Source organism: Xenopus tropicalis, chromosome 8 (assembly GCF_000004195.4).
Source record: "Xenopus tropicalis strain Nigerian chromosome 8, UCB_Xtro_10.0, whole genome shotgun sequence".
NCBI lineage: Eukaryota > Metazoa > Chordata > Amphibia > Anura > Pipidae > Xenopus > Xenopus tropicalis.
The window spans coordinates 106777869-106791709 of NC_030684.2; the positions used below are offsets into that span (position 1 = coordinate 106777869).

General features: G+C 39.0%; 1 protein-coding gene across 3 annotated transcripts in view; it reads right to left on the reverse strand.

Annotated features, from left to right (window-relative positions):
* sipa1l1 (signal induced proliferation associated 1 like 1) overlaps window positions 1–13841 on the reverse strand; it is a 131865-nt gene that overhangs the window by 25466 nt on the left and 92558 nt on the right. For all 3 annotated transcript variants that reach the window (XM_004917249.4, XM_002936883.5, XM_004917250.4), the window contains 6 exons: window positions 10794–10951; window positions 9048–9624; window positions 7013–7287; window positions 4893–5171; window positions 2872–3024; window positions 117–241 (listed from right to left, as the gene is read on the reverse strand). In XM_004917249.4, the coding sequence (XP_004917306.1) occupies window positions 117–241; window positions 2872–3024; window positions 4893–5171; window positions 7013–7287; window positions 9048–9624; window positions 10794–10951 (1567 nt within the window). The remainder of the gene's footprint in view (window positions 1–116; window positions 242–2871; window positions 3025–4892; window positions 5172–7012; window positions 7288–9047; window positions 9625–10793; window positions 10952–13841) is intronic.

Sequence of the window (13841 nt, forward strand, 5' to 3'; positions counted from 1 at the left end):
AACAGGTCTATTATATAAGTTCATTTGTTCCTAGGTAATTATGGAGGGGATACATTTATGTGCATTGCCTCTCAATTTTTATGTTCATTTCTTCCCCCATCCTTTGTTGCACTTACCGATTTGTTCAGGAACTCCATCCTCACTTCTCTGCCAACTAGGAGTTGACTTGCCGCTGCTTGCTGTATCAGTTTGAGTGCTTTGTCGATCAAGTGAAGCAGGTGATCTACGACCAACTCCAAACCTGATTCGAGGAGGCAAGGACAGGAGAAAAAAAAAAGTTAGTTAGTTAAGACTGAACATCATTATAATTACACATAATATTATTGTAAACTTCTCATTTTACACTTATAATAATAATGTAACTAAAAAATTTAACTGCATTAGAAACAACATGCTTTAGTCATTCTATAGTGAAGTAAAAAAAAAAAACAACAACCCACATATTCTGGTTAATGAATGCTATGCTTCTTCACTGACATCAACAAATGGGTCTGTTGTCTGCAGCTGTAAACAAGGGATTATGAAGAGATAAACATTTTCTGCCGACACCTGGCTAGGGATAGAGTTTTGACACCTTGGTTAGTGTCTCATTAGACTAAGGGCTCTGGCATACGGGGAGATTAGTCGCCTGCGACAAATCTCCTGTGTCTCGGACGACTAATCTCCCCCAAATGCCATCCCACCGGCAAAAATGTAAATCGCCGGTAGGCTGGCATACGCGGCGGCGCGATTTCACTGAAATCGTGCAAGTTTCCTCTCGAGGCAACTTGCGTGATTTGAAATCGTGCCGCCACGTATGCCATCCCACCAGCGATTTACATTTTCGCCAGTGGGATGGCAATCCGTGGAGATTAGTCGCCCGCGAACAGGGAGTTTTGTCGCGGGCGACTAATCTCCCCGTGTGCCAGAGCCCTAAAGGAAACACAGCTCTATAAATCACTCAGTTTCTCACATGCTCTAAAAACAGCAATCATGTTTTTATCTAGGCAAATCTTTACCAGAGGCAAAAAAAGTATAATACAGTATAGGTATGGGGCCCATTATCCAGAATGCTCGGGACATGGGGTTTTCCGGATAAGGGGTCTTTCCGTAATTAGGATCTTCTACCTTAAGTCTGCTAATAAAATTATTTAAACAGTAATTAAACTCGATATGGTTGTTCTGGCTCCAATAAGGATTAATTATATCTTAGTTGGGATAAAGTACAGTACCAGGTACTGTTTTATTATTAGAGAGAAAAAGTAAATCATTTTTAAAAATGTGAATTATCTGATTAAAATGGAGTCTATGGGAGCAGATATGATTTTGGCATTGGATCAAGGGCTGCATCTGCACGTTGATGTGGCCCTTGCCCCAAAACTGCATACCTTTGTTGTGATCACGGTCATATAAATAAAACTTGTTTGGCGGCCTGACCAAACAAGAGGATCTTCACATGGCCAGCTTTGGAAAATCTCATTAAGGGTCAAAGGATAAAAACAGCAACACCTCTGAGCTTCTATGTTATTTGCCTCAGCAGAGATGCGATGGACAGACATGGTGAGGAATACAGCTATGTGTGGGGGCCTGCTTTATAAATACTAATGCATGTCCACATCCATCAGCTGGCTTGGAGGTGTCAGGGGTCAGTCTACTACTCGTTTGCCTTGAAATATGCTTACAGCAAGCCTAATAGTCCAAAAAAAAAAATTGTGCCATTCTACACAAGTTAGCTCAGAATGACTCAGCTCCATAGTTATGCGAGATACACGATGTCCACAATTATTGTTTGATACTTTAATAGGATTAAAAAAACTTTTTTTTGCAGATAATGTTACGTGACAAAAAGAAAACATTCATCTCTATGCAAGCAGGAAATGCATTCACCCGTCACCATATTATGTACCTAGAAAATACCTGATTACAATGAAGAAGCCAATAAAAGGATATTATATTACTAGCGATATCATTTCTTGCTTATGCCTCTCCTCTGCTTTGTTCTAAACAAATAAAAATGCTCCTCCTCCCCTGCAATTGCTCAAAGTCTCGCAATGGGTTTATTGGCCTGTACAAAATATATTGTTCTTAATAAAGGAGCAGGTAAAGTATATGTCACATGTCTACATCCATTTTGGGCTGGGCTGAGGGTGTGTATTGAGTTTTATAGCGCTTCTCAAAGACAGTGAACATTAACTAGGTTTTCTTCATCTACTTTTAGGACTTGTTTGAAAATCAGATGTTTTAAATTTTAAAAGGTTCACAAACTTTCAAGCACCATATATATAGGCTGCCTATAATATTTAGAAGATCCCAAACTTCAATGATACAGCTAATAAGCTAAAAGAATGAGTGCTCCATGGGTAAAAAGGGTATGTACTCTTGCTTGTCTACCCATAAAGTCCATGCTAGAGGAAGTGACATCTGCTAAATAGTTTAAAGAGCCCACAAATACTTAAAAGTTTGAAGGTTGCCTCACATGTTCAGATTTTAGTCTTCTTCGGATGAATGTTCGGATATCGAATGTAGGTTTAGGGCAGTGGTACACAGGGAGATTAGTCGCCCTGCGACAAATCTTCATTGTCGCATGCGACTTATCTCCACGCAATGCCATTCCACCGGCTAGAATGTAAATCGCCAGTGGGATGGCATACACTTTGCTGCAATGTCCCGCAGTCGCCCAAAATTGTTTTCGGAGTCGCAGGGCAACTAATCTCCCTGTGTACCACTGCTCTTAAATGCAACGATATAAAACTAACATTCAGATTGTAGGATTAAGTACTTTTAATTTTAAGGTGACCTACCCTTTAAAGGGGAAACTAAAGATAACTCATAAATATTGAACATTTTCTCTTCAAATTTCACAAAGTTACAAGAAATTAAAAATATACTTACCCTTCAGGCATTGATTTTTGTCTACGGTGAGAGCCACTTGCAGACCCTGTGTCACTAGATGAGGAAAGGTTACTGGGAGAGTTGCGGCACGGCTGAGGTCGGTTAATAGCAACAGAGGAAACTGTGACGTAGATCTCTGAACCTGGAGAAAGCCTGTTTGGAAAAATCAGAAGGTGTTTCTATAAATACCATACAAATTATGTTGAATTCCCTACTATCAAGGAGCTCATCTTTGGATAGACAGTTAGTAAACACTGGGAGGTATACCCACCATTATATTCTCTTTGTATATAAGTATACTGCTGGGTGCACTGACTGCCCCCCTCCCCAATAGCTGAAGGAAACTAAAATTCACTGCATTTCAACTGAAGGTCCTAATGTCTTTTCCTACTTGTGTTCACACATACCCAACTATATGACTGCATAGACGCTCTGTTTTACATTTTCACAAACACACTAGGAGAGCCACATACAAAGGCAGATTTTGTATGGGTTGTGCACCACATAAAAGCTGATGCATTCTAATAGCAGCAAGTTGCCCATTTAGAGTTATGGTTAATTCAACTTCAGGGTAGACTGATAACCTCTGCAGACATTTATAGATGTCCATGGTTGACAAAACTTTTTATGCTACTGCCACATGGGGTGTTTTTTTTCCAGCCATACTATCAGGATAGTATGATTAAGATATTACACAGTACAAGTAGATTGTAAGCTATTTTGGGCAGGGCTCTCATCACCTCTTGTTTCGGTTATTGATTGCTTTATATGTTACTCTGTATGTCCAATGTTTGTAACCCACCTATTGTACAGCGCTGCGGAATATGTTGGCGCTTTATAAATAAATGTTTATAATAATAATAATAATAAAGTACATTATAGAGACAAATATTAAAAGTCTTACAATATGTTTTTGAAAATTGAAACTGGAATTCTAAAAAAAGGGTAGTCTTTAAAGGCCCCTAAATATTGAAAAAATCCTGGGCAGATATGTTAAATCGCTAAAATAATAACAATAATAATAATAAAATAAAAAATTAAAACCAATTGCCAATTCTCTCGGAAACAGAACAAATTTTTCAACCAGTGGCCCGTGAGCAACATGTTGCTCACCAACCCCTTTAATGTTGCTCCCAGTGGTCTCAAAGCAGGCACTCGTTTTGAATTGGAGAGTTGGAGACAAGTTTTGGTTGCATAAAGACCTTGGGGCACATTTACTAATCCACGAATCCGAATCCCGAATGGGAAAAAATTGGATTGGAAACGAAAATTTTGCGACGATTTTTTTGTCGCCGTCACAACTTTATTGTATTTTACGCAACTTTTTCATCGCCATCGCAATTTTTTCGTATTGAGCAATTGTAAACGGCGGAAAAACCAATCCGATTTTTTCGCGGCGGCGACAAAAAAGTCATGGAAAATACACGATAAAGTCGTAACGGCGTCAAGAAAATCGCGGGACATACGAAAAAGTCGCGATGGTGACGAAAAAGTTGCAAAAATACCGATCATTACAAAAAACCGCATTTGGACGCTTTCGGTCCGTTCGTGGATTAGTAAATGTGCCCCCTTGTGTCTGCCAGTCTGCATTGGGCTACCAAATAACTAATTACAGTCCTTATTAGGTGCCCCCTAGAAACTTTTTTCATGCTTGTGTTGCCCCTCCCCCAAACTTGTTTTTTTTTTTTTTTTTTAAATTTAAATGTAGACCTCCTTATACTAAAAGTTGAGATGAAGGTGAACTACAGCTTTATGGTATATTTTTCTAATAAATGTCTGTCATGCACCAACACTTGTCTTTACTGTGGCCAAATAAAATGGATTTCTTAGTGTTCAACAGGGATGACATTTTTGTTCAATTTCTTATCTATAGCACTATAAATAAATTAGTATAAGGTCTTAAAGAAAAAAAAATCCTACCTAACCTTGCAGAATGGGTCAAATACAAAAGTCTCAAGTCATCCTATTTAATTACAGCTGAAATCTATCTGAATACTGCTTTAAGGGTCATAGCATTATACCTCTTATTCTCCAAAGGACGCCCATCACTGGAGATGCTGCGTGGAATATTTGCTGTACGCTCTTGTGTTTGCATTTTGCCATCTCCTTTTACAGATGACACTCGTGAAGAAACTGGACTCTGCAACTGCGAGGGAACTTGACGCAACTGTGCATTTTCTCCCTTTGCTGCATTCCTCTGCCATTTGTTGTTGTTTCTGAATGGAAATTTCAGTTCATAGGAGATCATTTCATTCACCTTATACTCTACTGTTGGCATGCGATAGGTTTCTGTGCAACCCCTAAAAGAACAACATTATCCAGTTATTCATACAATCATAGATAGTCCGTCGTTTCTCCCAGCACCACTAAAGTTCCCAAATAAAAATTTTCCTCAACATGTTACCAATCTGTATGTTTTTTTTAACTCAATTTAATGTACCACCAAAAACTCCCAAAGAACAATTACATTTTTTAATTCTCCCATTAGAAAATCTAACCTGGTTAGCTTGAGTCAGCTGGGTTTGACAAGTCAAATCACACCTTTATAGTTTTAAATTAAGTCTGAAGAAGTCTAAATAACAAATATATCAATGTATATGTGTGGTAAGGCTCACAAGGAGCCAATGTGATCCTTAAAGAGGTTAGAGTACAAAAATGCTCAAGCATATAGAAGGATAATGCCGCACTCTGCCCAACATGAGTTACAGAACTGCCTTCAGCCTAGTCAAAGTGCCAGGAGTTGTAAGTACCATGGTCTGGGATGGTTTTAGGGTGATGGCACCCCAAAGGCAACCTAAGGGCAATTTTGTTGAGGTCAGAGATTGTGGCTCTTCATTACTAGTAATACTGACATGGTTCAGTTATAGGAACATGTCGGTATCACTTTAGTAGTAAGGAAAATGGCCTGGATGGTTTATATACTGTTTATATACTGTTACGTTGATAAAGTTCAATCCATAGCAAAAACAAACAAACAAAAAAAAAACCACAAATCACCACTATTATCTTCCATTGCTGACAAGTTTGAATGATTGCATGATCTGAAACCTCCAAATCAATTAGAAACAGAACCATATTACAATGCAAAGAAAAAAATTATGGCTTGCAGTTGCCTGCAAATACCTGTGTGGACTGTCTGGGTCAAAACTACCTGCCCAATTTTCCAAATTGGGAAAACTAAGCAAGACTTTGCTATACTGATGGTAAGATTGACCGAACGCTACATCATAGCCCCGCCCCTAAAACATCATTACTTCAGCTTGTGACATCACAGTCTCTGCCCGGCTTTTGGTAAGGGGGAAAGGTGGGCTCTTTTTAATTAGCTCTGTTTGTATTTGGAAATATGGAGTGAGTAAGTTTGGGTTCGCTTGGAGGGGTTGAACTTGGAGGACTTTGGTCTTTTTTTAATCCAATTTAACTATGTAACCATGTAACAGTCTACAATGCCTAATAAAAAGACTTGTTGAGGCTTGAAATGTTGCTACTTTGTGCCCTAAGAACTAAAAAAGGTACCTTCCTTTAATTCTACTGTGTGTCGGGAGTGGACTGGCACACAATATGGAAAAAGCAGGCAGAGGAGTGCGACCCTAAAGGTGGCCACACACGTGGCGATCTGACAATGTTTCGTGCGACCGAACATCGTCAAATCCGCCACACACCGCTCAGGGCTGAAACAGCAGATAAGGAGGTAGAAACAATAGGATTTCTACCTCCTTCTGCCGATTCAGCCCTGACGGCAGATTGTGGTCAGGTGCCTTCTATGGCGCCCGATCAAAATTTTCTAACCTGGCCGATCGGCGATCCACCAAGCAATTCTGAACCTTTTAGGGCTGTGACCACTGGGATATTAGTTGCCGCACGACAAATCTCTCTTGGCGCGGGCGACTAATCTCCCCGAAATGCCATCCCACCGGCTGGAATGTAAATTGCCAGTGGGGTGGCATACGCGGCACATCGATTGGGCAAAGTCGTGGAAGTTGCCTTCAGAGGAAACAACTAATCTCCCTGTGTGTCATAGCCCTTATACACAATAATGAATATTGAGAAAACTTACTATTAAAAAAAACCACAAGCATTCAAGATACAAGATCCTCAGCCAGTATTTCCATAAAACTTGATACATATATAAATCTTTAAATACCTGCGAGGAATTCCATCTTCATGTGGTGGGATGATAACAACTTTCACAGTCACTGATGTTCTGAGTAGATCAATCATTTGCTCATGACTCAGTGTAGCAACAGCAACTTTGCAGATCTCCACCAGTCTACTTCCTTGTCTTAATCCAGCCTGCCAAGCATAGCCATAAGGTTCCACCTCTGCAACGATTCCTTCATAATTCACATGGAAGCCAAGTTGTCCCAAGCCATTTCTTCTGAGAGTCATTTCATTTGTTTCACACCCTTTAGTAATAATCTGAAATTCAAAACCAAGAAATAAGAAAATTTACTAGCAACAGTCTAGGCATCAATAATTACACTACACTGTATAGCAAATATAGAAAAAAAAAATTCTACATTCAACAAAGCATCAGACCTGGTTTGTACAACATACACTAACCAGTTCTAATCAAGCATCTAACAAAGAAGCTAATGGTAAAATACTTTCTAAATGAAAAAAAATAGTTCAAAACTGATTGGACACAAGGCATCCAAAACTGTAGTAAAAGTTCATGTTCAGTTGTTTACTTTACCCTAGTCTTAACCAAAAAATAAGGCCTTTATTTTATGTAACACTAGACCTACAGTATATTAACCCATTGAAGTTAAGTGAGAGAAATTCAGTTTAAAATTTCTATTTGCCAAATTTTTGTTTAAAAAGTGGTGTAAAAAAAGGTGTAAAAAGTGGCGGCACTTACAGTTTTGTTTTTTTGTTGTGCCAACACCAGCTACAAATGTACATAAAATAATTATGCTCTTTAAGCTAAATGTTCCTAATATGCCAATAAATTCCTGGGTGTTCATGAGTGGGGAGCAGCCATGGTCACTCAAACAAGGTGAGGAGCGTAAAAAAAAAATCCCCACAATCTGTGATCGTAAAATTTACATTGCTTGCCTGGGTTTAAAAACCAAAAACATGTGAAGTAAGCATTTATAAGGCATGAGTGTACCATAATTGTAAAAACTTCACAACATAATACATATGGTTGTAAATGATTTTAAAAATAAAAGCACTTTAAGCTGGCCATTCCCTGTCAAATTCCTGTGCAGTTCATTCTGATTTGGCCCCACAGGCGGACTCCCAGATTGCAAGGATGACTATGTTGCTTCTCCTCATATGCCCCTCATAAATAAAGTATTGTTGTATCCATAAAGCAGGCACTTATCCCTGGCCCAGATCCAATTTAAATTAGTACAAAGTTGCTATAAATGTAATATAAACATGAAAACAAAAATGTACCTAATAAAAAAAAGATGTAATTCAATTGTAATGAAAGCAAATTTCCAATATACATTAGAAATGCTCAGTGATTTCAAAGTTAGGCCTATGACACACATCACGATTTCTCTGGTGGAGAGAAAAGACTGATCTCTTTTGCACCCATCCTGTGTGTAGTGACACGTATGAAGGCCTGTCACTGTGCACATGAAGTAGATTTCGGCAAAAAAACACATTTCGCCCTGAAACATCTCACTGGCTTCCAAGGTTTCACCTCAGTGTGTCCATGACATGACATATCCACACGGGACAGGCATGGGCAAGATCTTACTAGTCTATGCAGACATTTTTATAACGGCAGAGAAATTACAATGTGTGTTATAGTACAAGTCAGTTTTCTGTTTTAACCTGAGCAATGTTTTAAGATGCTGTCATAACTAAGGGCCTGAGTTATAATTGCTCTAGCCTTCATATTTGGTACCCAAACCCTGTGTGATTTCCTTAACTTGCATGGGGTTTCCTTTACAATGGCTCAAGCAATCAAAAATCAGAAACTAAACCTTACCTATCCATTCTGTTACAGTTCTCCAGATTCATGGTATACTGGGCAGCATGTTACTGGGAAACATTTGACACAAGCCTTTCTTTCTATTATTTATATATATCTTATATGTTAGTAAATGTAGTTATCAAATAGGATCCAAAAATGGCGGCTATACATGATACATAAAGTTATAACAGACAAGACTGATACATATTACATTCCATCTGCTTTTTTCCATAGACATTGATCTTACTTCCAGTCTTTTGACAATTTCTTTGATGTCTTCTGTGTTATTGTTTAAACTCCTTACGAATACACACTCGCCTCTCTCATAAAAGATTTTAATCGTCGTGTTATTGGAGGTCCAGCCTATAACATCCCGACTAGAACAGTTAAAAATAACGCTTTTTGTTTCATGGTCAATCAATGCCAGTATGTCATTAGAGATACACAAAAAGCACTCTATCTCCAGTGCATTGCTGAAATCTTCTACTTGGACGTTCCACACTATAGCACCATTACTGTACAGTTCAGCCCAAGGATATGGTTTAGACTTTTCTTTTTTCTTAGATGCCAAAGAGATAAAAGGGAACTTTCCAGAGGAATCTATAGAAGTGTTGGTGACATTTTTTTCAACAAGGTCTTTTAGGTACTCCTGATGGGTCCTAGTAGCCATGGCCAAGAATTTTTCAGACTTGTGAGCTGCGTTCTCAGCGTTAATGACTTTTGCTAACAGGAAGTCCCTGAATACTGAGGATTTAGGGAAGTTAAAGCTTTTTGGAATAGGTGGTCCAAAGCCAGGGACATCTCTGGATCTTGTAACAGCCACACTTAAGAAGAAATAAAAATGAAAATACATGTGTTAGAATCATCCTTACAAAACAACAACAATATGACTGGAAGCCATACCCTCCAAAATACTTAATTTCCTTTTAATATATAAAAATAGGCAAAAAGATTAATGTAATGAGACTTTACCAAGTACATTAGTATTTTTCTCAACAATGACATTTTAATATACCATCAACTGTCAAATGGGACTGTGCAATAGTGTCCTGCACATGTGGACTGCTATGTATGAAAACACGATTTCACTGAAGCAACTGTAATTTACATGCTCTTCATATGGGGAAAATAAAAATTCATGAACCATGAATGAACCTATTTGTTAATGCTGGTAAGCCAAAGGCATGATCAGGCAAAAGCAGAAAGAGGCACCTCAATTATAATGAATTACTTGTTTACACCTGATAAAAGGGTTGATTAGTCTCTGGTTTCTCTGTGTGCTGTGCATATTCAGCAAGAGGCTTGAACTCTTACTTCCCAACTGAAAATCACAGCCAATGGAATACATCTGGTTCTAATTAAAATTGTATGAATCCTTGGCTAAAACATAATAAATGAAAGAACATATTATCTTTGTTGCAGAGAAGTGCTTGCCTAGAGATAGAAAAACTGTAGCACCCTAAGCTTTGGTGCAACGCCAACTTCCCTATTCTCCCACACAGGTGGGCAAAAATCAGCCCAAGTGGGACACAAGGAATTTGTATGACCCAAGCTGCACACATAGCAATGGATAAAGATATGGGACTGCACAGTAGACTAACAATCATAAATTCAGCATAAGAAAAAATGTATTGGCTCAGGAATCACTATTTTTACATGCGTTTTTCTTTTTAAAATCCCTCTTAGTGCTGCACAATAGGCTTGCAGGTGCTATTCTAACGAAAACAGAGTAAACTCTAGTAAACAGGGTGCATATTCTTGAACTATCACGTACTAAGTGACCTTAGAAGAGGCAAACGAGCATGATCTGCCCCATATCTGCATCTAAATGTAAAAGTATAGCTTTATCAATTTCTTCTAGAATACTAGATTACTTATAAGGTCTTGTTTGCGATGTTACAACCGACACTGAAAGCAGATTTCACCTGAAAACTCTTATCCATACAAAATATTAGCAACAACTCAATTGTGAAAAATCCTTAAAAAGTCATACCTGTAGCAAACAGAGTCAGTGCAAGGGTTGTGGGCTCTCACAATAACGAAGACGTGCTGAAAATGAGAGCGGATGTTCTTCGGGCTGAACGGCAGTGCTCCTGGCTCTTGAAACACTATTGTCACAATATCATTGCCAATGTGGCGCTTTCTCAGCAGCTGCAATTGAAGAAAATCATAGTGTTGGACATTTAAAGGGATACTATCACCGAAGTTCTGTACAGAGAGTAAAAGCTTGGCAATGTAAATGTAAATATCAATACATCTATTGTGAGAATGTATTATGCACAAGATGAGATTCTTCAACTTTTTACTTAGGTCAATTTTAAACATGAATCAAAAACTTTTTGGAGCTGTGGCTTCTCTTCTTTGTGGCTAACCTATGGAAATTTTCCATCAGGACAGATAATCCTTGATCCACCAGGATTGCAGTATTTCTTATGTTAATGCCCCCGGACTGCCATACATGCCTGACATTATAGTTAAAAATTTGCCAAACTGCCCAACCAAGTCTGGGCATATATGGCCAGCCTAACAGGGCAAGGGTGGAAAACTACAAAGCCTCAACTGAAATAACATCTAGAAAATAAAGCAAGGACCCGAATAATGTATGGCCTATCCATAAACAGATTAACAATATATCTGCACTATTACCTACAGTTCCTAGCAATCTCATTCTGCCTCAGTCTTCTGATTATTAGTAGCTTTAAATGCTTATTTCTTGAGCTTTGTTTTTCAGTCTCTCTATCTAAAGATGAAGCAAACTTTAGCCATTTGTCTCTGATGGATCATTCCCTCCCAATGTCACTGCACTGAAATAAATTCTGGTGTCACAACACACAGTATTGTGTCAATATTGTGTTTTCTCCATCAATACTTCCTGTTGGTCCTCTTTCGTTTGGTGAGTGTTGTGGTTACATAGATCACACTCCAACTCAGGACAGAGCATGAGATCCCTAACAATAATTACTACATGTATTAGTCCCAGGAAAGGCAGCTTGTACGGCATATGGCACACCTGGTTAGTCTTGGAAGTCCCCTTGCATTCAGCCCTGGTCCTTCAGGTTATGGACTTTTTGGCTAAACTTGACAATATTCAACTATTAAGTCTGTGGATTGAATGATTAGACAGGCATGACAATTGACTTTGCATGGCTGCCATATGCCATGATACAATGAATTAGGTATAGCCATACTGTGTTTCATCCATTATTGATGAATTACACTTCTTTTATTGTCAGCAAGCTGCCAAAGGCTGATTGAACTTGCAGATCAGCAGTATTGTGAGAGACAAAGTACGGCTATCTTCCTAACAGCAACTTCTTGGGACTGACCTTGCAAAAAAAAAAAAAAAAAAATCATTATCATGGGAGTAACCCAGATCAAATGAATATTCACTTCCTTCAGTCTCAAGCCTACTTTTTAACACACACAGAAGAATCTATTTGTACGTATAAAGCAAGCTGCAAGGAACCGAGCTTCCGTTTCCATAGCAACCCAAGCTGACATCCACTGACTGTAACAGTTATAATTATCCTTCTATGGAGCTGACTACTTTAATGACTGGGGGATCTGCATAATTACCTGTAATGTAACGTTTCTTCAGCGTCTACATTGTGCTAAAGCGCTCCGTGTTGGTAATGGGAGGCTATGCTATCGTGTTTAAAGCTGAACAAAAATACAAACATCCCCTCTTTTATTTGATCTTATGAAGGCTCTGCAGTTTAACATATGCCTATAATTCCACTCTTCCATAAGATCTGATGTGCTCAGTCTGCAACGGCATTTATTTTATTATCAAATTACAGCGATACATGTACGATATCTGGTTGCTTAGTGCTATGCTAACGATCTACCATGCACCAGCAGCATTCTTGTATAAGGGACAATATCGTCTATTGCTTAGGACTGTGAGAGCGATACTCACAGAATGACCGCTAGCTTGTGCAATTAGTTTTTAGCTCACCACAGACACTTTGTACCTGCAGTCCTCTGTTCTGCAAAGCATCAGGGATCAGCTTTGTCTTATTCACTTCTTGTAGGCAGGATTCGGCTCTGACAGACAGAATTATCCGCTCTGTTCACACTGCAATTGTTCCTGCCAAGCAGAGCTGAGCCCCACCCACAAGCAGTGCACAAGCACCCCCCTTGTACTAACCCCTGCATACTTGGCAACAAAGAAAAGGATAGATGAAAAGGTCACAATGGTAAAATGAGAGAAAAAAATAACGTCATTGTTTTAGCAAATTAAGTATATAAACAGGGATCATTTTATGCTGGGAACAGTTTGTTTAAAACAGAGATCATGGGGCATATGGACAATTTGCTCAACTAAGGTGTTTGTCACAGTTTGCAATAACTAGAGCCTTCTTTTTTTAGCATATAACTAGGTCTTTCGGTTTTTCCTTCCTGTACATCAGAGGCGCTCAACTTTTTTGCTCATGAGCTACATTCCAATGTAAAACCAGTTGGGAAGCAACACAAGCATTAAAAAAAAAAAAGTTCCTAGGGATGTCAAATATAGGCTATAATTGGCTATTTGGTAGCCCCTATGAGGACAGTACACTTTATGCAAACAAAATGTACCTCCAAGCCAGGAATTCATAAATATCATAAATAAGCACCTTCTTTGAGGCCACTTGGAGCAACATCCAAGGGATTAATGAGCAACATATTGCCCGAGCCACTTGTTGGAGATCACTGCTGTACATATATATATGAATGCAAGGTTTCCTACATTTGATCATACCTTAAAGGTCCCCAAACACGGCCGATCCACTCGCTTGGCGATGTCGCCAAGCGAGCGGATCTTCTCCCGATATCCCCACCTACGGGTGGGCGATATCTGGAGAATCCAGGATAATTCGATCGTTTGGCCTCATTATAACGACGGGTATAGGAAAAGTCGGTCCGGGGACCACATCAACGAGCCGATGCGGTCCCCAATCCGACTAGATTTTTTAACCAGGCCCGTCGGTAGTGTCCGTCAGTAGTGCCCATACATAGAGGGTGGGGAGCGACCAATTTGATCTTAACCCACCTTAAAGGT